This window comes from Olea europaea, chromosome 10, assembly GCF_002742605.1.
Source record: "Olea europaea var. sylvestris chromosome 10, O_europaea_v1, whole genome shotgun sequence".
Classification (NCBI taxonomy): Eukaryota; Viridiplantae; Streptophyta; class Magnoliopsida; order Lamiales; family Oleaceae; genus Olea; species Olea europaea.
Window position 1 is genome coordinate 42,890,754 of NC_036246.1, and position 27,298 is coordinate 42,918,051.

The window sequence follows — 27,298 nt, forward strand, 5'->3', positions numbered from 1 at the left end:
GTACCTTTATCCATAGATTAAAAATGATTTTGAACGGGTTACAATCTTCCAATTGATCAATGATCCCTTGGAATTCGTGAAAAAACTCTCTGTTAATGGGGATGCAGAGGTTATGAAAAATCACGTCAATTGGGGGCCATGACCCCATGATAAATAACTGCTAGACAGTTATTGTAAGTATTATGCCCTGGGTCCAATGAACCTTGGACATAAATACTTTTATATATAATTAATGCAATTAAATGGCAAATCTATTATTTAATTAATAGACAATTAAATAAATAATAGAGTCCGTAGATTCAAATCTTCGTAATTTGTTAATCACAGTGAGTTGTGATTGTGAGATACAAATTACATCTGATTGAATTTTAAATCGTCCGTGGTCGTAAGTAATAACGAGATACGGATATCGTTATTACGGATAGACTATCACGTGTGACATTTCTTACTTGTGAAGTAAGTAGCTGATTTCAAAAGCTAAAGTGTGGTGACACTTAAATGACACGTGGATGTTTTGTTATAGAACAAAATATTGGAGACCCGCCGAGAGTCCACATGGATAACTATCTGAGTGTCAGTGGTTAATCGCTAATGTTCGGTAGTAGGATTGGTCCTTAGACTTGAGGTCGTCATGGTACCTTATATGAGGACAGTCATACTTTGGCGGTATTGGATGTTGCTCTACAAAGGGCCGCTAATACGACATCGTTTGGGTACGTCAAGAATCGTATGAAGGTTGTGATTGACCAATAAAGAATTCGTCACTCTTAGCTAGTAAGAGATTATGATCTGCGTTTCATTCAATTAAGTCGATAACGAAATCCTTGGCCAATGTGTATTCATAAGTCGAAAATGAGTTTTCGACTTATATAGACTTAATAGTGGAGTGAAAGATATGATCGAAATTCGGGATTGACACAATTTCATATCTCGTAATTGATCGGATCATATTGATGAAGGGATTATAGTTTTACGGTAAACGAACGAATTTGGTTTTGTCATACCACGTGACATTTCCCGTCACATGTATTATCCTGACACATTGCTAGATGTCAATCAGAGATGACGAGTGTGAATTGACGATAAATTAAGAGGGTGTTTTAATTTATCAATTTTGATTAGATCAAAATAATATTTCACGTCGTTAGGCATCGTGGTCAGGAACCTAATGGGTAGCACACAAAAGGGAATTTGGAGATTGCAAATTGACAATTGGTTAATTTAACAATCGTTGGATAAATTCATTAATTGGATTTGTTATTTATATTTTCGAATTAATTAATTCACGGACCGGGTTTAATTAAATGGATTAATTAAATATTGGATTGGACCGGGTCGAGCCCGTTTGAGTTTATATAAATACATGGCTAGGGTTTGAGATCCATATGTTTTTCATTATTCTTGCTGGCACAAGAGAGAAAATCCTGGTAGCTGCAATCTTATTCTCTGTGTGGATCACCGTTGAAGGTTGGACAATTAGACAGTTGTGGGTGGCAAATCAAGATTGCTGGAACGAAAAGAAAAGCAAAAGATTTGCAGAATTCTTCAAAGGTACAATCTTTATCACGATTTCTATCTAAACACAAAGGGATCCTAGGTGGGAATCGAAATAATTTTAATTTTTCGCTGTGCATGTATAAGTAAATTTCCAACAGTTATCATCTTTTATTTGTTTTAAACTGGCCCCTCATCAATTTAAAACACCTACCCGGCCTCCACACTTTAATCTCATAATAATTGATACCCATTAGTCCAAAATTAAATTCATTGGGTCACTTTAATGGACTAAAACTATAAGATAGCAATGCACAATTTAATCATATAAATGTGTGACCCCAAATGATAAAATTTTTCCAACAATCTCCCACTGGGCCATACATATAATCTTTTAAATGTGCACAACCTTATGAGCTCAAAATTTGCTATCATAATTAAGGGTATTTCCAAACAATCTCATCCATTAGTCATATTGGTGTAGGATCAAAGCGATTTTCGTCACATTTAACATGACTAAATCCATCAATGGTCACGTACACCCATACGACCAAATGACATAGATCAATCATGAGAGCGTAGCATGGAAATTACATGTTATGTGATCCAAACATGTCTATTTCCAACTGGCCCAACCTTATATCTTAAGTGAGATCAATACTGAATATAATAATATAGTGAAATGATCTGAATACTTTATTTCTGTACAGAAAAATATCCAAATATACAAATGTGTCCAATTAAACATAAGGCAATAAGAATACAAACTCCCATTAAAACACGATATCCTCAATAAATCTGACACCCATACGAGCAGTGTGTTCATGAAAGACCTTGGGTGGCAATCCCTTAGTAAGCAGATCCGCAATCATGGAGTTCGTTCCAATGTGCTTGATTGAAATTTCTCCACTCTGTACTCTTTCTTTCACAACCAGAAATTTAATGTCAATGTGTTTTGACTTAGATGTGCTCCTATTGTTGTTGGCATACAAAATTGCCGAGTTATTGTCACAATATAACTTTAGTGGTCTTTCTATGCCGTTCAGAATGCGCAGCCTAGTGACAAAGTTTCGCAGCCATATTCCTTGGTTAGATGTCTCATAACATGCTACAAACTCTGCAATCATGGTAGAAGAAGCTATGAGTGTCTGCTTGACACTTTTCTAGGAAATAGCTCCTCCAGCTAGCAGATAGATATAGCCTGATGTGGATCTTCTACTGTCTTGGCATCTAGCAAAATCAGAATCGGAGTATCCTATGATCTCCAACTGATCCGATCTGTTATATGTGAGCATGTAATCCTTTGTTATCTTTAAATACCTCATAACCTTTTTGGCTGCTTTCCAATGATCCATTTGAGGGTTGCTTAAATATCTGCCTAGCATTCCAACAATAAATGCTATGTCTGGACGTGTACAAACTTGAGCATACATTAGACTCCCAATAGCTGATGCATAGGGAATCTTCTGCATTTCCTTAACTTCAAAGTCATTTTGCGGGCATTGTTTGAGACTAAATTTGTTTCCCTTAGCGACAAGGGTGTCACCTGATTTGCAGTCTTATATGCCAAACCTCTTAAGTACTTTATCGATATAGTTCTTTTGTGACAATCCAAGAATACCTCGAGAGCAATCCCGATGTATCTGAATCCCTAATACGAAATAGGCGTCACCAAGATCTTTCATCTTAAAATTCCTTGACAAAAATCTCTTGGTTTCTTGCAACATGCCTATATCATTAGGGCAAGTAGTATATCATCAACATACAAAATCAGGAAAATATGCTTACTCCCACTGAACTTGTGATACACACAATCATCAACAACATTCATCTCAAAACCAAATGAGATAATTACTTGATGAAATTTGTGGTACCATTGACGGGAAGCTTGCTTGAGCCCATAGATGGATTTTTTTAATTTGCAAACCATATTCTTCGAGTCTCTAGAAACAAAATTTTCCCATTGTACCGTATAGATCGTCTCGTTAATGTCGCCATTGAGAAACGTCGTCTTAACATCCATCTGATATAACTCAAGGTCAAAATGTACAACAAGTGCCATAATTATCCTGAAAGAGTCTTTCGTTGAAACTGGAGAAAAAGTCTCTTTGAAGTCGATATCTTCCTTTTCGGTAAAGCCTTTGGCCACAAGACAAGCCTTATATCTTTCCAAATTACCTTTCGAATCCCTTTTGGTTTTAAAAATCCATTTGCAATCGATGGGCTTTGTACCTTCTGGTAACGGGACAAGATCTCAAACTTTATTGTCTTGCATAGACTTATACCCCTCATTCATGGCATCAATCCACTGTTGAAAGTTAGAACCCTACATGGCTTGATGGAAATTGATTGGATCATCTTCCATCATTCCATTATTTTCCTCATGTTCTTAGAGAAATACTATAAAATCATCTGGAATAGCATTTTTCCTTTCTATCGTGGATCTCCTTAATGACATTGGTTCTTGAGGTTGTTGAGTTTGTACTTCTGGAATAATTACCTCATTTTGGGTGGGAGGTTCTTCAACATTGTCTTATTGATGTTCTGGATATACTTCTTGATCAATGACAGGTATAGAAACCTGTATATTGTCAAAAGTAATAGTAGGAATCGAGACCGATCCTCCCTCAACTTCTTCCTCAAAGATAATCTCTCTAACCTTATTTCTCCCTCCAAACTCAACATCCTCAAAAAATGTTGCAATTCCCGTTTCAAAAATTGACTTAAGTGTGGGATTACAAAATTTGTAGCCCCTAGATCGCTCTGAATAGCCAATAAAGTAGCTGCTTACTGTTTTGGAGTCAAATTTCTTTTCATGTGGCCTATAAGGCCTAGCCTCAGCTGGACATCCCCAAACGTGAAACTGCCTTAAACTAGGCTTTCTGCCTGTCCAAAGCTCATAAGGTGTTTTAGCAGCAGCCTTAGTTGGTACTCTGTTCAGAATATAAGCCGCGGTCTTTAATGCCTCTCCCCAGAGTGATTTTGGTAAGTTTGAGTGACTAATCATACTCTTTACCATGTCCTTAAGAGTTCTGTTTCATCTTTCAGCTACATCATTCATGCTAGGTGATCCTGACATAGTGTATTGAGGGACGATTCCACATTCCTCTAGGTATTTGGCAAGTGGTCCTGGACATTGTTCACTTGATCGGTCATATATGCTATAGTACTCACCACCACGATCAAATCTAACGTTCTTTATCCTTTTGTTGGGTTGATTTTCAACCTCAGTTTTAAAAATTTTGAAGATGTCAAATGACTCAGACTTTTCATTAATGAGATATAGGTATCCATAACGTGAGTAATCGTCTATGAATGATATTAAATATTGTTGACCATTCCAGAAAGCCGTAGGGAATGGTCCACAAATATCTGTATGTATCAATTCTAAGACATCCGACGTTCTGTTAGCACCTAATCTCTTTGTTTTGGTCTGTTTTCCCTTGATACAATCACTACATACATCAAAATCCGTAAAGTTAAGGGAATTTAAAATACCATCTGACACAAGTCGTTCAACTCTAGCTTTTGATATGTGACCTAAGCGCTTTGCCATAATTTTGCTAAATTTTCTTTATTTAATTTGCGTTTAGTACCATGTGATTCCACATGCAAGGTTTCATTATATGATGCAATAATATCAAGCAAATATAGGTTATCATATGTAGATAACGAACCAGTACCAATAACATTTGAATTTAACAAAAGACTAAACTGATTGTTTCCAAATGAACAACAATATCCTAATTTGCCTAACGAAGAAACAGAAATTAAATTCCGTCTAAAAGACGGTACAACGAAAGTGTCTTTCAAATTCAAATAATAACCAGTTCTTAATAACAACCTAAAAGTATTACATCAACTTCCACCGATTTGCCATCACCTACATAGATGTATCTTTCACCATCACTTGGCTTTCACTAGTTCAGGCAGCCCTCCATAGAAACACATATATGAGTAGTAGTACCAAAATCTATCCACCAAGTGTTTTTAGGTACTGAAGCTAAATTATCCTTAGAACAGATCAAAGTAAGAGTTGTACCTTTCTTTGCACGCCAATCGCGATATTTGGCACAATCATTCCTCACATGTCCAGTTTTGTTGCAAAAGAAACAAGTTTCTTTGTCTTCCTTCTTTTTCTTTTGTGCTGGACCCTTATGAGCAGCTTCATGTTCCTTCCTCTTTTTCTTGCCCTTATCCTTAGAAGTGCTTGCCAAGTGAGCACTTTTAGTCCTTTCTTGCTTCAACCTTTCTTCCTCTTGCACACAATATGAAATGAGCTCATTTAGAGACCATTTATTCTTCTGACAGTTATAACTGACCTTAAATTGACTGAATTGTGCAGGAAGCGAGATCAATACCAAATGGACGAGCAAGTCATCAGACAGCTTGAGCTTTAGTCCCTTAAGTTTTGAAACAATGTGAGACATCTCCATGATGTACTCCCTTATGCTCCCCTTGCTTCTATACTTCATTGAAATCAAGCTCTGCAAAAGAGTGCTTGTTTCAGCCTTATCGTTTTTCGCAAAATGTTTCTCAATTTCAGCAAGGAACTCCTTGACATTAGATACCTCTTCGGTATCTACACGTCTAAAGACTTTCGGAATGCTGCGCTTAATGATCATTAGACTCATGCGATTTGAGTGATCCCACTTCTCAAAGTTCTTCTTTTCATTAGGTGAACTTTCTTCCGTAAGAGGAGTGGGTTGCTCGGTCCAAAGAGCAAACTCTAGATCCATGCAGCCAAGAACAATCAATATGTTCTCCTTCCAATCCTTGAAGTTTGTCCCATTAAGTATGAGAATATAATTAATATTGGCAGATATAGTAGTAGATTAGCTAGTTGTAGAGAGAACAAAATAAAAAATAAAAAAAAAGATTAATTATGCTCGATTTTATATCCACATTTAGTAAATGATAAATTCAAATAATGGTAAATCTCATCTCAAGATACCTAGTACAACATCAATATCAAATCTTTGGACAGTAATATTAATTGCAAGTGGTACTCTCAGTGTAGTGATCAAACATTGAGAATAACTCTTGTCAAATAATAAGCCCATCTTTGGATTGATTTATTATTCACATGGAAACCTTATAATTGTCACACATTCATCACCACAAGTGTGTATGTAATTCGGCCAGATATTAACCTTCTTTTGGGCCGGCTAATTTCCGCATGAAAAGACACACACACAGCATCGAAGAATCCTAAACAAACCAATCTACACAAAAGAGGTCACTTTGGTGACATATTGTTTCAATTAGTTTACTTAAAATGCTAAACCTTAATTTCTCATAAATGATTACCAAAATTTTGAATTAGATTGTCCCAAATAATTAAACTTTAATTGATACCTTTTATATTGTCATACAGAGGAATCTGACTTGTACTATATCTTCTAGTATGCCCTATTGCACCGCACCTACCGCACTTACGAAGCTGGGAAAACTCTCTGGTAGATGGTATTCTAGACGTATGTGTACGTCCAGGAGTACGTGGTCTAACTGCTGGTGGCAACAAGTTATTCAGTGGGAGAATGTGATCGTGAACTTTCCACTCGACTTCATTTGGTATAGGAAATATTGTTTCCGCATACGCTGCTCTCCAATAATCAGTCATGTAATATACACTGTATATGGTGTGTGGTGGAAATCCTCTATGCATAGCCACTATCACTGCATGTGTATACGGAAAACTCTCCAACTGAAATTGTCTACACGTGCACGTGTTATCATTCAAGTCCACAATGTATCCAAAATTACGTGCACATCTCACGGAGAAGCAAAACTGATCCAGTGGTTCTACATATACCTTCTCGCCACATCTAGAGTCTTGAAGAGCTTATCTTTTTGAGTCGGGCTTAGCACATTTGCACAACTCTGTGATTCCTCACGTCGATCATGAAACCACTGTTTTAGCTTGTCACGAATGTTCTCAATCATTGCAAGAATTGGTAACTCTCGATCTTTCTTGAATAAAGCGTTAAGCGACTCTACATTTTTCGACGTCATCATGTTGTATCGAGGTCCTGGAAAATGTGATCGTGCCCAATGTTCAATCCCCATCTCTGTAAGATACTTCCATGTAGCATGTGATTTACTGTCTATTTCGACTATGATCTTTTCAAACTCTTCAAAACTGTAAGCCTCTGCAGCCCTCCTAAACAACGCAACGATGTCTTTGCCTCGATACCTAGTCTTCAGATTTCTTTGTATATGGTACATACAATAACCATGATGTGCCTCGGGGAAGACTTCGGCGATATCATTTATTATTGACTGCCCTCGATCGGTTACGAATGCAAGATTTTCGACATCCCCAATTACTTCTCTCAACTTCGTGAAAAACCAACTCATCGCTACAACATTTTCTCCGTTGACTATGCCAAACGCAAGAGGGTTTATTTGGATGTTCGCATCTTGGCATGTTGCAATAATCAACTTGCCCCTATATCTCACCTTAAGGGTTGTACCGTCGACTAAGATTAGGGGTCGCATTGCATTTCAAAATCCTCAAACACATTGTCCAAGGGCCATAAAGAAATATTTGAAGTGATTATCGTCATCCTTCTCAATAAAAAATGCCGATTGAGTATTAATTCTTCCCATGTTTTAGCAATACCTGACCAATGTAAATAAAAATAATCATAATTTAGATAATCTATTAAATATTAAATGAACAGAAAAATAAAAAATTCAATTAAATAATTAATTATATATAAATAAACAATTGAAATAAAATAATTAAAAATTAAAATAACAAAAAAATAAACACTTAAAATACTTGGCTAATTTACCATAACTCTCCTCAGTTGAACCCATCAAATCCTCCAATGCACATTCTTTAGCCTTCCAAGCCTTCTGATAGTTCATGACCACCCCGTACTCTCGTCGAACGTCATTAATGATGTCCGAAGGTCTGTAAATCGTTCGTGGATCCTGGAACTTGTGCATTATTTCTCGACCAATGAACCATGATCGGGCCTGCTTATGATCATTTCGACGAATACTCACTTCATAAGTATGTTTCTGTGCATACTTACAGACTACAAAGAACTCATTCATGTCCATCTTAATCGCTCGCAAACACCAATGGAAACTGTCATCCGACTCATGTCTCCTACGGGATAAAGCAATCAAATCCTCGCTTGTAAATGCATTTTCATTCTCGTTGTCTTCAACTATCGATGGAATTTTGTGCATAACAGTGTGATCATGGTAAGTAGCAATGGTTTCAGGAATAATCACATCATCTTCACGAACAATGTGAATTGTATCACAAACATCATTTACATTACAATTCTCTTCATTTAAAACTTCGTGTTCACCCTCGTAGACATTCTTCCCCAATAAAGTTATGCAAATAGGAGTCGACTTTCGACCTTGTTTCAATTTAATTAGATGTTTCGTTTCCACTTCAGAAGTAACTTTCATATGTGGAATTGGAATGGTTGAATGCTTATGAAACAAAAATCTCAATTCCATATCGTACTGAGAGGGATCGACGTTAAGCATGTTTTGTATATCATGGTACATTTCTGCAAACAATGTACTCCTTGTTATAAAAATTGCTTTAACCCCATCTCCTTCACTTGTCCATTTCCATTTCCATTGAGCATTTTCATTCATTTGAAATTCATCGAAATAATAAATTGGGACACATGCTGATGCCATATCTGCCACAAATTAAAAATAAGGAATTAATATATAATTTTTTAAATTGTTCATTTCATATTTAATTTAATTTTGTACTTCAAATAATTCATTGATTATTTTAATTGTTTCAAAAATATTTATTTCAATTAGTATTAAATATTCATTAATATTTATTTTAATAAACATTTATTAAATATGAACAAATAAATTATAAAATCTGAAAGGGGGAAAAAAATTTATGCTGGAATTTTTTATGAACAAATAAATTAGGTTGTTTTATCAAATATTCCTAAATTAAATTCAAGAATTCTTGGAAACATCCGGCCCAGATTTTCTAGCTGGCTGTTTAATCCTGGAACTTACGTTGGGATTTTTTATTTTTTCCATTTTTCAAGGAAATAATGTTTAAATATTTATTTTACAAACACCTATAAATTTTTCCTATAAAATATATGCATATAGAGATGATTTTTTTTCGTTTTTGCTATAAAAAAAATTATACATATGTGTTTAAATACTATAATAATTCATCTGCCTTTGTCAAAAAGAAATTTAAAGATTCAAACAGTAAATTTAACTAAAACAAACTTAAAAATACGTATTTACACTTACCAATTTTCAATGCCGACTGTGAGTATTGTTTTTTTGTTGAACCTTTGATAATTTTGTGAGATTTCAATATTCTAGCAGATGGAAGAAAAAATTTCATTTTTACTGTATTGGAGAAACTGATAAGTAAAGTTGATTTTGAAATTTGCATATAGAAGTGACTGAATTTATTTAAACTTTTAAGGGTATTATTGTCTTTCAAAAAATTGATATATTTTTGTAATTGTGAAATATAAATAAGGACACAATTGTTTTTTTATTGACAAGAGATCAATGTGGTGAATATAAAAAAATAATAATAATAAGTAAATAAAAATGGTCAAACTGCAAAATTGATTGTTTGACTAAGCCAATTTGAAAATTACCCTTGTCAACAGAGGGAAGACCACGACTTGCTGCAGAATGATGCACCTGCGCGAAAACGTAATCCCAGAATCTGTCAAACAAAATTCGAACAGCGAACGGCGAGAACCCGAGACGCAGTCGCCGGCAGAATTTTTCGAAACAGAATGTATACTATGTCGAGCCCGAGAAGAGGAAAGCTAAAGAATGTCTGCACAATCACTAATCAACGAGCCACCGCCAAGAAAATTCAACGGTGGGATCAATCGACCAAGAGGACAACTCTAATCGCCGATTTTGTTGACCGAGAAGCTTGCTCCAGAAAATTTTCGTGAACAAAAAATTGCCGGCAACCCAAGACCAAAATTCCTCAACCGAAGCACACCAAAAGTGAATCGAGACTCGAAGGCAAAATCTAAAGGGAGGGCTCTGATACCATGTTAAAATGGTTTTGAATTGTTCGAATTGTCCCTTCCATCGAGGGAGTACATCTCTTATAAAGATGAGATTTACAGCAATTATGGTAAGTTTTCTAACTATGGTAAGAATATAAATTACAATAAAATCCCATAATACATGATATTATATATGGCTAACAGTATTTACATAATAAAATTTCCAAGAATAGTTCAACAAGCTAAGAGTTTTAGGGCTGTTGAGGAGAGAGTGAGGCATTCCCTCCCAGCTTCCCCAGATGGAAACTTGTCATAATTAAATATCACTCAGGTTTCTGTGATTCAGGCATTACAGAATTTGAATATTTGGCGAATAGATAAAAAGCATGACATTTTTACCAGTCATTGCTGCCAAGTGACTGGGTATTGATACACTAATTTTTATTCATTTGCGGAGTAGGTGATAAATAAAGCATTTTTTTCCCGGTCCTCCATGAGTCTAAATACCTTTTGAGTTTCTGAAGTTTGTGATGAAAAAATTTATCGACATTTATGCTGTATTACTTTTGTGGCTAACCAACATCTTTGACAGGCTGATACACTGTTGTGTTTGGATTGTTTCAATGAGGGGAGATTTGTTGCAGGTCACTCTAGCCTTGATTTTGTGAAGGTCAGTTCCGTAAATGGTTATGGAGATGCAGATGGAGATAATTGGAGCAACCAGGAAACACTACTACTGCTTGAGGGTATGCAAATGTACAACGAAAACTGGAATCAAATTGCTGGGCATGTTGGTACAAAGTCAAAAGCACAGTGCATCCTTCATTTTGTGCGTCTTCCTCTAGATGGTGCTTCACTGGAAAACATTGATGTTCCAAGGATAACTGGTTTGTCAATTGCACGGAGCCAAGATGATCATGGAATATTACATCCCAATTCAAATGGTAGCAATGCGGGCTTTATTATGCAGTATTTTTCCTTCGTGCACATTGAGCAACTTCTGTGTTTCCACACATTTCTTATGTGATACAGGGTCCAGCTTGGAAGATGGTGATTTTGAAAATAAATTTCCCTTTGTGAATTCCGGAAACCCTGTTATGAACCTGGTAAGTTGTTTCTCCAGTATTCATGCTTAAGCAATTTGTATATAACTCCCTCTCTCCCCCCCGCCCCCCTCACTCCTCTTCCTCTCTCTTTCTATTTCCGTGTGTTTTTGTCCTTAACTCCGCATATTTTCATTTCTCTCTTTTATTTGCTGAAGTCACTTTAACCAACGTAAGATAAGTTGGAATACTCTTTCATCTATGGGTATTCTTGGGTTTTTCTATGAAGATTTATTGTGGTCTAAATAGGTCAAGCTTGAAACCAACTTAGACTCAGAGATTATTTTCCGAAATGTTGCAGTTTGATATGCCACTTGTTTACGGTTTATGGTCCCATATTGAGATAGCACCATACCAGGCAGAAAGCTTTTCTACTTATTTCGGTTAATGCATTGAGTATTGGTATAGTTGGGCTTTCTTTCAGGTTGTGAACTAATATAAATAATTTTGTCAGCTTTTTCTCCTACCTCACTTTGAAATGGGAGAGTATCATCTTTTCTCTGTCCAGATAATTATAATTAACTGGAGATTAGTGTTTCCTGATCTGTATATGGGTTTATGAATTGGGTCTTAGTGCAGTTAAAGCTGTCTCAACATTTTGAGTTGTCTTAAATAATTTGTGGCCTTGTCCTCCATCTTTCTGTGCATTGAGAGAGTAATGTTCACTCTCAGCCCAGTAACTCACAGGTGTTTTATGATTTATGTGGGCTTATTGTGCCTAGTTGCATTATTTTATGCATTATTGAATTCTTCGGAAATAGGAGAGGAAAACACAGTTGGAGGAAACAAAAACCAAAAGGTGGTGTAAATGTGTGATGTGGTGCAGAAGGAATTAAACTTTATAGAAAAATGGGACAGACGCAAATAGAAATAGGCAACTTCTCGATTTTTGAAAAAATTTTGGAGTTGTCCTTTTTGGCAAAATTTTAGTCAAATTTGATTGGAAACATGCCAATGAACAAGAATCGGAGCTTTGCTCCTGACGTAGGGCCAATTTTGGGCAAATTCCTTCGTTTATGCGTTTTTCCTTATTTGATAATTTTTGTTTTGGTTTTATCTCAATCAATTTAAGTCGGATTTGAATTTCATTTGTTGGAGGATAATACTTAAGATTAGGACTCTCAATTTTAGTTATTATCTAGATTTTTTCCATTTTTGAATTTTTTTTATTATTTAATTTTTCTGAATTATCTTTGGGTTCTCACTATATAAAGCATTGTAAGCTCTTTGTGGCAACAATTGATTGAAAGAAATAAAATTTTTTGTGAGTTTTTTCATTTTTGTGAGATTTGTTTATCTTTTCTATAACCTTCTGTTATGTCGGTATCAGAGCTAGGTTTGTTCCTTCACCATGCCACCAAGGAGACGTTCATGTGCTCGTGAAGCCTCGGTAGAGGAGGTGAATAGACGTGATGAGATCGCACAGCTGCATCAACAAGTGGACTTGCTGACCCAGCAGATCGCTGCACTCTACTGGATCATCCAATAGATCTGCCAGTCCCACGGAGAGGAGCTGGCCATGAGGAGAATAGGTGCTGGGAATTAGGGCTTAAGGTTGATATCCCTGAGTTCCATGGTGGATTAAGTCCAATAGAATTCTTGGATTAGGTGACTTTGGTTGGGCGGTGTTAACAAAGGATCGTATTCCAGCTCATGAATACACCAAGCTTGCCGCAAGAAAAATTAGTCCATTGGAGATCATTCAGAAGATTAATTCCAATGTATATCGGTTGAAGCTGCTCAGTCGCATTTGTACAACCGACGTTTTTAATACCAAGCATCTGGTATCATTTTGTGGTGATAATTCTAATGATGACGTTACTTTCCCGCCAAATTCGAAGGTGAATTTTTCTCAAGGAAGTGGAAATGATGTGTAGAAGGAATTAGACTTTATAGAAAAATGGGAATAACGCAAGCAGAAATAAGTAACTTTCTTATTTTTAGAGAAATTTTGGGGTTGTCTTTTTTTGTGAAATTGTAGTCAAATTTGATTAGAAACGTGCCAATGAACAAGATTCAGGAGCGCTCCTGAGTAAGGCCAATTTTGGGCAAGTTCCTTCGTTTAGGTATTTTTTCCCCCTTTTTTGGTAATTTTTGTTTTGGTTATATCTCAATCAATTTAAGTCGGATTTAAATTCCATTTGTTGGAGGATAATCCTTAAGATTAGGATTCTTAATTTTAGGCCCTGTTTGAGCTATATTATTTCCTCATTAAGATGAAAAATATGACCGTTATCCATCATATCGAGTCACCATATTTGACTTTTTATCTCTTGTGTGGAACCCATAACGGCTATATTTTTCATTGTCATTTTTACAATAATGTGGTTCTAACAGGGCTTTAGTCATTATCTTGATTTCTTTTATTATTATTATTATTTAATTTTTCTGAATTTTCCTAGAATTTTCGCTATATAAAGCATTGTAAGCCATTTGAGGTCGCATTGATTAAAAAGAATAAAAATTTTGTTGAGGATTTTTTTTTTTTTTTTTTTTTTTTTTTTTTTTTTTTTTTTTTTTTTTTTTTTTTTTTTTAAATCTTCGTGAGATTTGTTTATCTTTCCTATAACCTTCCGCTGCGTCAATGTGGGTTTGTTGTTTCACTTGAGTGAGATCAGATTTCACCTACCATTCATTTTAACTTAACTATTTGACTGCTCTAGCTTGATTTTATCTTCTATACTTGCACATATTCCCTTGTCCCTTCAATCCCCTGACAGCGTTATGGTGGTATGGTTTGGTTGTATTTCCTCTTCCCGCTAGTGCTTTCTGTAGGAAAGAATGTCAAAGATTTCTTACACTGACATCTACTCGTTACTAGTTAAATTGCATCATCGTTGTGCATACGTATTCAAAGTGAAGTGCTCCTATCTTTTTCCACCTCTTAGCCGTTCTTACTGAAATACCTTGTTTCTAACTTAGCATTGCATAATTTTTCCTCAAATACTGGCTTCTCAGTTGGCTCCTGCCATATTTTCTCCACGTTTAATATATACTTATTTGTTGTTATTTCTAGGTCGCCTTTCTGACCTCTGCATTGGGGCCAAGAGTGGCTGCCGCCTGTGCCCATGCTTCCTTGGCCGCCTTGTCTAAGGACAATTGTAAGGGAGGGAGGAGTCCTCACGAGGAAACACCAATTTTTGTTAAAAAGGTATGTTGTGGCTTATTTAGTCTTCTTTTCATTTCTTCTTTTAATTCCTTTGAATGACATTCTCAGAAGATATGATTGGAGGACAAAGTCATTGGAGTCAGCAGGATACAGAGGCTTTATCATTATCTGCTGAAAGCGTGAAAGATGCTGCCAAAGCTGGTCTTGCTGCTGCAGGATTGAAGGCGAAGCTTTTCGCTGATCATGAAGAACGTGAAATTCAACGGTTATCTGCTAATATTGTAAATCATCAGGTACCAACCTTTCTGGTCTCATCGAGGACTTTTGGTCTTTTATCTTTTCTATAAATTCGGTGCATTTGCAGTAGTGTATATATATGGGTTAATTTCACATACGGTCACTGAACTTACAGAAAAATTACAAAACGGTCACTGAAGTTTAAAACTTTCAGTAACGGTCACTTAGGTATTAGGACGCTTTAAAAAACGGTCACTGAAGTTTAAAAAATTTCTGAAACGGTCACTAAAGTTGAAAAACATTTTTTTTATTTTTTTTGTTATATTTGCGACAATTTTTCGGCTACTTCCAACTATCGATACCATCGAATTTTGATACCGTTGGAAAGCTCACAACGTCCTCTTCAATTACCACTCAAAATCTCTCCATAACACCTAGAAATTCGACCGGAAAATCACTGCAAAAGTCGCCCCAAAAAATTTGAAAATCTGCCCAGATTTTCAGATTTTTGGGCGACTTTTACGGCAATTTTCCGGCGATTTTCGATCACCAAGACCGCCAGATTTTGAGACCGTTGGAAAGCCCACAATATCCTCTTCAATTACCATCCAAAATCTCCCCCAAACTCCAAAGGATTCGGCCGGAATAAACCCGCAAAATCGGCATCCCAAAAAGGCGAAAATCTGGGATGCCAATTTTGTGAGTTTATTCCAGTCGAATCCTTTGGAGTTTTGGAGAGATTTTGGATGCTAATTAAAGAGGACATTGTGGGCTTTCCAAAATATCAAAATTTGGCTATTTTGGTGGTCGGAAGTTGTCAAAAAATCGCCGCAAAAGTCCACCAAAAATCTGAAAATTTGGGCAGATTTTTTCCTTTTCAGTTAGCCAACTTTGTGGGTTTATTCCGGCTGAATCCTTTGGAGTTTGGGGGAGATTTTTGGTTGTAATTGAAGAGGACATTGTAAGCTTTCCAACGGTATCAAAATCCGATGGTATCGGTGGTCGGAAGTGGTCGAAAAATTGTCGCAAAAGTAGCTCAAAAATTTTTAAACTTCAGTGATCATTTTTGAAAGCGTCCCAATACTTAAGTGACCATTACTGAAAGTTTTAAATTTCAATGACCGTTTTGTAATTTTTCTGTAAGTTCAGTGACCGTTTGTGAAATTAACCTATATATATATATATATATATATTTTATTTTATTTTATTTTATTTATTTATTTTTTTGTCATGGGAACTGAGTTTTCTTTTAAATAATAAATTTTATCTGAGCATTTTGTGTGCATGAAAGAGTGCTGTTATTTGAATTGGTGCCTTGTCAAAACTTTATTGATCAAACAAAACGAAAAAGAGTTTTGAGTCATAGTTATAAAACCCGGTGCTGACCGACTGGTCGGGTTGGCAAACCACTGGCCGGGCCCTTTTTCAAGACAGGTGCCCTTAGTTATTCGGATTGCACTTGGTGAAGAACTAGTTAAATCCAGGTGAACCAGTGACCTGGTTGGCCTGGTTTGGAAAATTATTTTGGCATACTTGAGGGATCAATGGCTCGATCTCATGGCCTTCACTTTAAAATGTGGAAAGACTACCAATGGAGCCAAGAACTGTTGTTATTATTTGTGTATTCGTAGAATATATATTTAATAGTTAATCATCTATTATCCTCTTTAATTATTTTTGAAAAAATTATAGTGGAGCACATATTATATATAATTGAATAAAGTAAAAAATTCGAACAAAACATTATATTAACTTTTTTAAAATGAGATAATTGTTTTATGGTTTGTTATGTAGAGTAAAATTATATTTAGCTAAAATGAATCGAAAATGTTAATGGACTTAACTTTAATTTTTTATATAACCGATAAAACATTTGTTTGTACAAAAATGTTAACAATAGACATTTCATTGGTAATACTATATTATACAAAAATTATAAATTAAAGAATTCAAAAAATAATAAAATTAAAATGTAAATATTATGCCCCTATTTGGCACAATTTTTTTAAAATTTATTTTCTACCACAAATTCTTCTAACAAAATAATTTTGCGCGCACACCCATAAAATTTTCTTTAATCACACATTCTCACAAAAATTACTTTTTGCAAAATCTATTGTCAAAAGATCTACATCAAACAGGTCCTACTGAAAAAATAAGTTCATGATATAAAGAATTTATGGACAGAAATGATTAGTGATAGTTAACTTAAAAACTTTAGTTTTGTCTATGTGAAATTGAAATTAGAAAAATCGTTCTGTATTTCTCAATGAAAAAATAACTCTCCTATTACAGCCAATTTATGCTATATACGACGAAGAAAATGAAAAGTAATCTGTTAAGTTAGGAAATAAATAAACCTACCAATTAACCTAACAAACACAATCTCTAACTAATTATAATTTTCATTCCTGGCTTCTTTCCATCCTTAGTTTCGTATACTTCTCGTCAAGTTGAATTGTAGATGTTGATCATGTTCAGCTTCTTGTTGAGTAATCCTTTCCCTGAGGTGCATAAGGATTTTGTATACTGCTTCCGGGTGAGCCTCTTTTGGAGAGTGCATATGTTTACTTACTAAGCTGACCGCGAAAGTGATGTCAGGTCTAGTGTGTGAGAAATAGATCAACACACCAACTAATCTTTGGTATCTATCAATTTCCATCGAGTTTCCTGTGTTATTTGTTATGCTTCCAGTCTTAATAAGTGTGTCACTTGATTTGCGTTCTAGCATGCTAGTTTCAGTCAAAAGATCAAGAATGTATTTTCGTTAAGATACTAATACCCTTCTTTGATCTTTGAATTTGCATCCCCCAAAAAAAATCGCATTTGTCTTAGTTCTTTTACTTCAAATTTGGTGGCCAAGCACTTCTTTAGTCTTTCCATCTCAACTATATTGTCCCCGGTGAGAATCATATCATCAACATATACAATTAGGATGGTCTTTGCTCTATCTCTAGATTGTTAGGAGAACATGGTATGATCGGACTGCTGATAGCCTTGAGTGTTCAAAACTTTTGCAAATCTATTGAATCATGGTCTTGGTGATTGTTTTGAGCCATATAAAGATTTTCTCAGTTTACACACTTGATTGTCCTCATTTCTCTCATTGAAGCTCGGTGGTATGGTCATGTAAATTTCTTCTTCCAGTTCTCCATTCAAAAATGTGTTCTTAATGTCCAGCTGTTGAAAGGGCCAGTTCAGATTCACAGCTAAGGATAAGGGAACTCGTATTGTATTTAATTTTGCTACTGGTGTGAATGTTTCTGTATAGTTAATGCCACATGTTTGTGTATACCCTTTGGCAACTAGATGAGCCTTTTAGCGTTCTATTGTCCCATCGATTTTGTACTTCACATTGAAAATCCATTTGCAACCTACAGGTGTTTTCCCTTTTGGTAGGTTTACCACTTCTCAAGTTTCATTTTTCCTTTAAAGCTCTCATTTTCTTCACTATTGCCTCTTTCCATTTAGGGGATCCTAGGGCCTTTTCAATATTTTTTGAATTTTTGTTTTATCAAGGTGTAGGTACAAAAGCACGAAATCCTATAGATAGAGAATTATAAGATACGAATTTTGAAATAGGGTGAAGAGTATTTGACCGAGTTTCACCTGAGAGCAATGGGTAGATCATTTTCTGGAGGTATGGATTCATTGGAAGTTTTCTCATCACGTCTCATCATAGGTTTCAACTCTCTTAGCACCTCAGGTGTGAGGGTTTCCTTATACTTTGATTTAGAATTCCTCGAGTAAACTAGAATCTCATTATGTTTTTTCTCCAACATCTCCCCCTAAATTCAAGTGGGTTTCTGTATATGGTACATTAGATAGTAAGAGGGTGAATGGTTCTATATTTAAGTCATGTGGGAAAAGATTAAATTCCAAGAACTTTCGATCTAAGAACTAATCTTCACTCAAATTCTCTCCTTGAAGAGAAGGTTTTTGGAAGGTATTTTTCGAAGAATGTCACATCTAGACTAACAAAGACTTTTTTTTTTTTTTTTGGTGGTGTGGTCATGGTATTTATAGCCTTTTTGAGTGGGTGATTATCCAATGAGCACACATTTGATTGCATGTGGTTCAAGCTTTTTCTAATGATGAATGTGTACAAATACTTTTAGGAGTAGATTTGAATTAAGACAAGAAGTAGGAAAGTATTTTTGGAATCTTTGTATAGGTGAGTCAAAAGAGAGGGTACGACTAGGTATACGATTGATAAGATATCTAGCTATTAAGATTGCATCTCCCCAAAATGTTTTAGGCATGTTTCTTGTAAATATTAAGGCACAAAGCAATCTCGAGTAGGTGTCTGTTTTTCCCTTCAACAATTCCATGTTGTTGGGGATTGTTGAGACATAATAAATGTGACGAACCATTTTGTTTGGGTACAGTTGGGAATGCAAGAAGGTCCCCATAAATCACTGTGAATCATAGCGAATGGTGTAGATGGTTTGTACGTGGAATGTGGGAAAGATGTAAGCTCATGTTTTACAATTTCACAACTCTCATATTGAAGTTCAATCGATGTTTTATTCAAGAACTGTGAAGGAAGTACACATTTTAAGTATGAAAGCCTAGGATAACCCATTTTATAGTGCCATAACAAATTATCACTATCTCTAGAGACAGATGCAAAATTATAACCTGTAAGTTGACCTAGTATACTCACATCAGCTTTCTCAAAGTAGTACATTCCTTCGCACTCTTAAGCACTGCCAATAGTCTTCCCCGATGAAAGGTCCTGAAAGATACAATAAGATGGAAAGAACTTAGTAGCACAATTAGAATTTTTGGTTAGCTGACTAATCAAATTACAGGATAAATTTGGGATGTGGAGGACAGGTTCTAATATTAGGAACTTAGATATTTGAATGCTCTTTTTTTTTTTTTTGGGCAACAGAAGAGAGTGAGCCATCTGCAATTTTCACCTTAATATTTTCGGCACAAGTTGAGTATGATGAGAACAAGTGGTTTGAGTCCGTCATGTGATCGGATGCATCAGAGACAATAATGCAAGGGGTTTTATTTTGTGAAGTGCTTAAGGCACTCAGAAATGTAGAAAGGACCGAATATAGTAAGGAAGAAGTTATAGTAATCGGAATTAATTAGAGATTGTAATCTTGTAATTTTTGGTAGGACAATTTACTTCCAAACTTAGAAGATTAGTTTCCTTCTTCTCTTCCTTCACCTTATGTATATAAATCAATTGTAATCAATGTTGTGAATATAAGAAAAACTGCAAATTTCCTCTCATGTGTGCATCTTCTTCATGGTATTGAGCTAGTAAACCATGGCGGAATTTCCCGCTAACAGTCCGGCATCTACGATGTCAGATACCGAAACAGAGGTTAATTCCTCAATTGGTCACAACTCATTTGAGAATTCATCGTTCCAACTCACTGTCAAAAAATTGAATGAAAAAAACTATCGCGAATGGGCCCAGTCGATAAAATTAGTGATTCATGTATCAGAAAAACGAAGAAACCGATAAACACCATCCAGCTGCAACGTTGCAACTCTGAAAATTCCTTGGTAATTGCCTAGCTTGTGAACTCTATGAAACCTTCTATAGGAAAAGCCTACCTATTCCTTTCGACAGCAAAAGATGTATGGGAAGCCGTGAAAGACACCTACTCAGACGCTGGTAATGCATCGCAAATTTTTGAATTGAAAACTCGCTTATGGCAGACAAAACAGGGGACACGGGATGTCACCGAATACTTCATGAAAATGACATCTCTTTGGCAAGATCTCGCCCTAAGCAGTGAAGAGGAATGGAAGTGTCCTGATGATATTGTTTTATACAAAAAGAAGCAGGAAAATGAACGAGTCTATGAATTTCTTGTAGGTCTGAATTGAGAACTAGATGAAGTCAGAGGTCGAATCCTAGGTCGTCGTCTACTGCCGTCCACTCGTGAGGTGTTCGCAGAGATGCATCGTGAGGAGGCTCGCCGGCAGGTAATGTTGAAGGAGGCCTCTGGAGGCTTTGGCTGGAAAGAAGACTGGACCTCCATATGGTACAATTTATGGGCCTGGACGTGGTAAGGTAATTGGGCCGACAGTTAGGCCAGAAGCTGAATATATTAATGGACATTCAATTGGAAGTGGAATTTCGGGTTTTTCAAAGGGATCTATAAATGGGTTGACCCAAAAACAAAGGGGTCATCGTTGGTGTGAGCATTGTCGCAGGTCGGGCCATAAAATAGACACATGTTGGGAAATTAATGGGAAACCCAATGAATGGAAATCAAGACAAACCACAACGAGCCGGGGTTATCAAGTTGAAATAAAAAAAAATCCAGGCTCAGGTAGTGCATTTAATCCCGAGCAACTGGAGCAACTCTATCAAATGTTCTCAAAATTTCAAACATCCGATCAGTCTTTCCCTAAAGGTCCCTCTAGCTCACTAGCCCACTAAGGTACCATTCTTAGAGCATTAAATACTTCACGATATAAAAAAGCTGGGATCATTGACTCTAGTGCATTCGATCACATGATGGACTCGTATCACCTATTCTCTTCATACTCTACTTGCCCTGGTAACATTCGAGTTAAAATTGTAGATGGCTCGCTCTCATCTGTTACAGGAAAAGGGAATATTCAAATATCTAATTCGCTAACATTGGATTCAGTCCTTCATGTTCCAAATTTGTCGTGTAACTTGTTATTTGTTAGTCAATTAACAAAAAAATCCAATTGTTCTGCTAATTTCTTTCCATCATATTGTGTCTTTCAGGACCTTTCATCGGGGAAGACGATGGGCAGTGCTAAGGAATGTGAAGGACTGTACTACTTCGACGAAGCTTATGTGAGTACACTAGGTCAAATTTCAAGTTGTAATTCTTCATCTACCTCGAAGGATAGTGAAATCTTGTTATGGCACAATAGAATGGGTCACCCTAGCTTGCAATATTTAAAAAATGTTTGTCTTTCATTTTTCATGAATAAAAACACCTATTGACTTTCAATGCGAAAATTGTGAATTTGCAAAGCATCAGTGTACATCTTTTCCAAAATGCGAGTACAAACCATCTAAACCATTTGCTATGATTTATAGTGATCTATGGGGACCATCCCGCACTCCTAATCGTACCTAAACAAAGTGGTTTGTTACATTTATTGATGACCAGACTTGGGTATGTTGGGTTTATTTATTGAAAGAAAAAATCGATGTTAGATTTGTATTCATGAACTTCCATTCCATGATATTGACACTAGTGGTGGGCGTGGGTTAGGTTGGGTCGATTTTTGCCCCAACCCAACACGATCGGTTTGATCTAAAATCAAACCAACCCAACCTAAGTAAATGTTGAAACCCAACCCAACCCAATCAAGTGTCGGTCGGGTCGGGTTAGACAAATTGTAATTTATTATCATATAATTAAACATAAAGAAGACTGAACAAAAAACTCAAAAATGTAAAATGCATAGAACATTTCATTTAGGCTTTAGCAATACTAAGTATCATGTGAAAAGAACACAAAAGGCAGGAAACTTGAAAAATGGAGAAGAAGATATTAAATTAGAAAAAACAAAAAAGGAAGGTTTATTTTCATTCAGTCAAAATCACCTGATATTCTTTGAGTGGTCGCATGCATGATGCTTTGCATCCCTCTTCAAGTTCCCGTTTCGGACCTATAGGCTCATCGTCAAACCTAGATTAACAAAAGTTTGCACAACAGACAAGGATACTTATTAAATTGAAGCCAAACCAAAAAGTAAGACAGGTGGTTCTACTGGTAGCCAATTTTTTTTTCTTCTTTCAAATTTAACTTCTTAATTATTATTTATCTCAAATCTTCAATAGTTTTAGGCAATAACAAGCAAATTATGCTTCACAAGCTTATTTGAAATGTGAGAAATCGATTTATTCAGAAATTAGATCAAGCCTCTATATAGAAGCTTAACATTTATTTTTTCTTCAACATTTATGTCCATAGTTCATATAACCATTCTACAAGATACTTTTGTAAACCAGTACAAGAATTAAATATCCTAAGAGATAGAGATTACGAGAAGACCCAATCGAAGTCTTGAGTTATACATTGTGATTTGAGAACTTCGATATAAAAATTTGTCTATTAGAAATTATAATGGGATTTTTGTTATAATTTTATGAAACTCTAAATCTTAAAAATAGCGATTTTACGTTTAGGCAATTTATTTCTCTTTCCCCTTTTTTCTCTAAATAGGTGGGTTGGGTTGGTTTTTATGAGTTAACCCACAACCCGACCTAACCCGACCCACCTACGCAGTCCAAAAACCGAACCCACTTAAAAACAACCAAAAAAATCGACCCAACTGGGTCGGTTTGGGCGGTTTGAGCAGGTTTGGTCAGGTTTTGCCCACCTCTAATTGACGCAATTTCAAACACAACTTCAAATTCTCCGTACTGATAATGGCACGGAATATTTCAATTCTACTTTGCAAGATTACCTAAAAAAACATGGAATAGTCCATCAAAGCTCATGCGTCCATACCCCCCAACAAATGGGATTACTGAACGCAAAAATAGTTACATACGAGAAATAGTTCATGCCTTAATATTTACTATGAACATGCCAAAAAATATTCTAGGGGGATTCCATTTTAACATCTACCTATCTAATTAACCGGCTGCCTAGTAAGACGCTCTCCTTCGACTCTCCCTTACAAAGGCTTCAAAAATACTTCCCCTATTCCCACCTTAGTTTAAACCTATCTCTAAAAGTATTTGGTAGTACTGCATTTGTACACATTCACTCCTAATATCGGAACAAACTTGAACCACGCACTATCAAATGTGTGTTTATTGGGTACTCACCTGTTCAAAAAGGGTACAAATGCTATGACCCATCTGGAAAAAGATTCGTAGTTAGCCTTGATGTCAGCTTTTTCGGAAACACACCTTACTTCTCGAAACCTTCTCTTCTAGGGGAGAACTCGAGTGAAGATCGGTTCTCAAATAAAGAGTTCCTGGACTTTAACCTTTCCCCAACTGACCTCACATTCCCTAACCCTTCTAAGGTGCCATATACAGAAGAAAACTTGAATTCAGGGGGAGATAAAGGAAAACAAAGTGATAAAGAGATCCTAGTGTACTCAAGAAGGCCTAAATCGAAGTGTAAGGAAACTCTCATGCTTGAAGCACCCAAAGAGTCCGAACCGGTGAGAGGAACTGATGTAAATCCGTCCGATCCAAGTGATGATCTACCTATTGCTCTCAAAAAACAAACCCGGTCATGTACTCTACATCCTATCTCAAAATTTATGTCTTATAATGCTCTATCTGCAGAATTTCGTGCTTTTACTGCTAACCTTGATGAAACAGAAATTCCAAGGAATATTCAAGAAGCCTTGGAATCACCCAAATGGAGAAAGGCAGTGATGAAGGAAATGAAAGCCTTAAAGAAAAAGGAAACTTGGGAAGTGGTAAACCTGTCAAGAGGAAAGAAACCTGTAGGGTGCAAATCGGTTTTTAACGTGAAGTACAAGGCAGATAGGACGATTGAACACTACAAGGCTCGTTTGGTTGCCAAAGGGTATACTTAAACCTATGGCATTGACTATACAGAAACATTCGCACCGATGGCAAAACTAAATACAATTCGAGTTCTTCTGTCATTAGCAGTAAACCTAGGTCGGCCATTTCAGGAGTTGGACATTAAGAACGCATTTCTCAATGGGGAACTAGAAGAAGAAGTATTCATGACAATACCACCGGGCTTCAACAAGTCAAATGAGGAAAATCGAGTATGTAAACTCAGGAAATCTTTATATGGGCTTAAACAGCCACTCAGAGCGTGGTTCGATAGATTTGCAAAGGTATTGAAAACTCAGGGATATCAACAAAGGCAGTTAGATCATACCATGTTCTATCATCAATCCAGGGAAAGAGCAAAGACCATCCTTATTGTGTATATAGATGATATTATTTTGACAGGGGATAACATAGCTGAAATGGAAAGACTAAAGAAGTACCTAGCAACTAAATTTGAGGTAAAAGACTTTGGGCAAATGCGATACTTCTTGGGAATGGAGATTGCAAGATCAAAGAAAGGTATCAGCGTTTCCCAACAAAAATACATTCTTGACTTGTTGGCTAAAATAGGCATGTTGGGATGCAAACCAAGTGATACACCTATTGAGCCAGGGAAAGTCACAAAGGGCACCGAAAAACCCGTGGAAATGGACAGATATCAAAGACTAGTTGGAAAATTGATCTATCTCTCACACAGACTTGATATTGCTTTCGCAGTCAGTATGGTCAGTCAACATATGCACGCTGCCAAAGAGATTCATCTAGAAGCAATTTATAAAATTCTTAGATATCTAAAGGGAACCCTTGGAAAAGGTCTATTCTTCGGGAAAAATAAGAGTAAAGGATTAGAAATATTCATAGATGCAGATTGGGCTGGATCAACAGAAGATAAAAGGTATACCTCCAGCTACTGCACCTTTGTATGGGGAAATATGACAACTTGGAGAAGTAAGAAACAAAATGTGTTAGCAAGAAGCAGTGCTAAGGTTGTGATGCGAACCCCGTAGCAACGTTGATTACGAAACGTATAACGAGATTGACGAACCCAAGAAAGCCAATTTAATCCAAGAGTTTAGGATTAACCCAAAGAAGGTCGAACCAAAAAACCCAACAAGAACGACGCTTGAAAGACCCCTTGATTACGTAATCCAAGAATTAAATCTGGTTGTTTGAACGCCACAAGTGATCACTTGATAAGTTTGAAATTGTTCAATGAAGAATGATGAAGAGAAGATAATACGCCTCACTTTAATTCAATATCAATAATGTCAAAAGGTTTTTAACAATTGAATGGAAACTCCTATTTATACTAAACCTAAAAACTAGGTAAAAATCGTGCAAAAGTCGAGTATAATCTCCAAAGTATGGAAAAGAATCAAAATCTAACAAAATATGAAAAATTGCCAAAATTGAAAAATTCGCCAAAATTTTTGCTTGTGCGGCCGCATGGTGTAAATCCATGCGGCGCATGGTTCAACTGAAATTGCACTTTTGGTTTTCGGTATGCATGTGTGTGGCCGCATGTGGTTTTGTCTGTGCGGCTGCATGGTGTTGTTTTCAGCCTCCGCTTTTGTCGCTTGATAACAAATTGATCCAAATTGATTCGGCCTTCGACCTGAACATGAAAGTTGCTCCATTTTAAGTCCCGAACATGGTTCCATCAATGGTTTCTTGAAAGAGCAATTCCATCGCTTGTTTCACTTGCTTTGCCCTTGATCGCGTCATTGGTCCGCCATCGACTATCAACGGGTCTCGTCTTGCACTTGCCTTCGTTGGGCTCGACTCCTGGATCATATCAGGTTGAATTCAGAGCTGTTGCACAAGGAATATGTGAAGGACTTTGGATAAAGAAACTCTTGGAAGAATTGAAAGTTGGAGTAGAACTTCCAATCAAACTCTATTGTGATAACAAAGCATCTATTAACATTTCTCTCAACCCAGTACAACATGATAGAACTAAACATGTAGAAGTGGACAGGCATTTCATCAAAGAAAAGGTGGACAACAGGATTATTTGAATGATATATACTCCTACAAAAGAACAAACGGTAAATATATTCACAAAAGGATTGTCCAAATATCAGTTAGTTGAACATGATTAACATCTACAGTTCAACTTGAAGGGGAGTGTAGAAAGGACCAAATATAGTAAGGAAGCATTTATGGTAATTGGAATTAATTAGAGATTGTAATCTTGTAATTTTTGGTAGGACAATTTACTTCCAAACTTAGAAGATTAGTTTCCTTTTTCTTTTCTTTCACCTAATGTATATAAATTGATCGTAATCAATGTTGTGAATATAAGAAAAAGTGAGAATTTCTTCTCACGTGTGCATCTTCTTCAATTACCTTTGTGGGCTAAAGAGTTAGAGGAGCCTTTTGGCTGACTAGATGTTTGAAGGCTAGAGAACCTTTGATAGAGTCGCTCCATTTGTTTGTAGTTGAATGCATTGCTCGAGGTCGAATTTTTTTGTTTTAGCTTCGTATCCACGGCTCCTAGTATTTTGTCTTGGTTTCAGTTAGTGGGTTTTTCGAAAATTTCCCAACATGTCTTCTTTGTGGCCCTACCTGCGACAATGCTCACATCAAGGTCGTCTCTTTTATTTTTGGGTTAACCCGGTTGCAGCCCCTTTTAGTAACAAGCCCAATACTCCATTCCCCCTTGATTGTCCATTATTCGAGGAAATTTTTGGCCTACTTGATTTATAAAAGCCGATTCCAGGCCCTCTGTTCATAGGCCCATTTGTTTTAAAATTTTGGAGTCCATTATCTTTTACACTGCTTAGGGTTGACACTTCTCTAGACGCCTCCTTCAATATTACTAGCTCCGAGC

At 36.2% G+C, this 27,298-nt stretch overlaps 1 protein-coding gene across 3 annotated transcripts in view; it reads left to right on the forward strand.

Moving 5' to 3' along the window:
* Positions 1 to 10,162: 10,162 nt before the first annotated feature.
* Positions 10,163 to 27,298, forward strand: part of LOC111402366 (SWI/SNF complex subunit SWI3C-like) — a 33,456-nt gene continuing 16,320 nt past the window's right edge. Inside the window, exons 1-5 of one of the 3 annotated variants that reach the window (XM_023030606.1) lie at positions 10,163 to 10,627; positions 11,092 to 11,443; positions 11,532 to 11,605; positions 14,619 to 14,753; positions 14,820 to 14,897. In XM_023030606.1, the coding sequence (XP_022886374.1) occupies positions 10,550 to 10,627; positions 11,092 to 11,443; positions 11,532 to 11,605; positions 14,619 to 14,753; positions 14,820 to 14,828 (648 nt within the window). In that variant the 5' untranslated portion in view covers positions 10,163 to 10,549 and the 3' untranslated portion in view covers positions 14,829 to 14,897. Of the gene's footprint in view, positions 10,628 to 11,091; positions 11,444 to 11,531; positions 11,606 to 14,618; positions 14,754 to 14,819; positions 15,005 to 21,681; positions 21,754 to 27,298 lie in introns of those variants that run through there. The other 2 variants (XM_023030604.1, XM_023030607.1) reach the window with 2 other exon arrangements.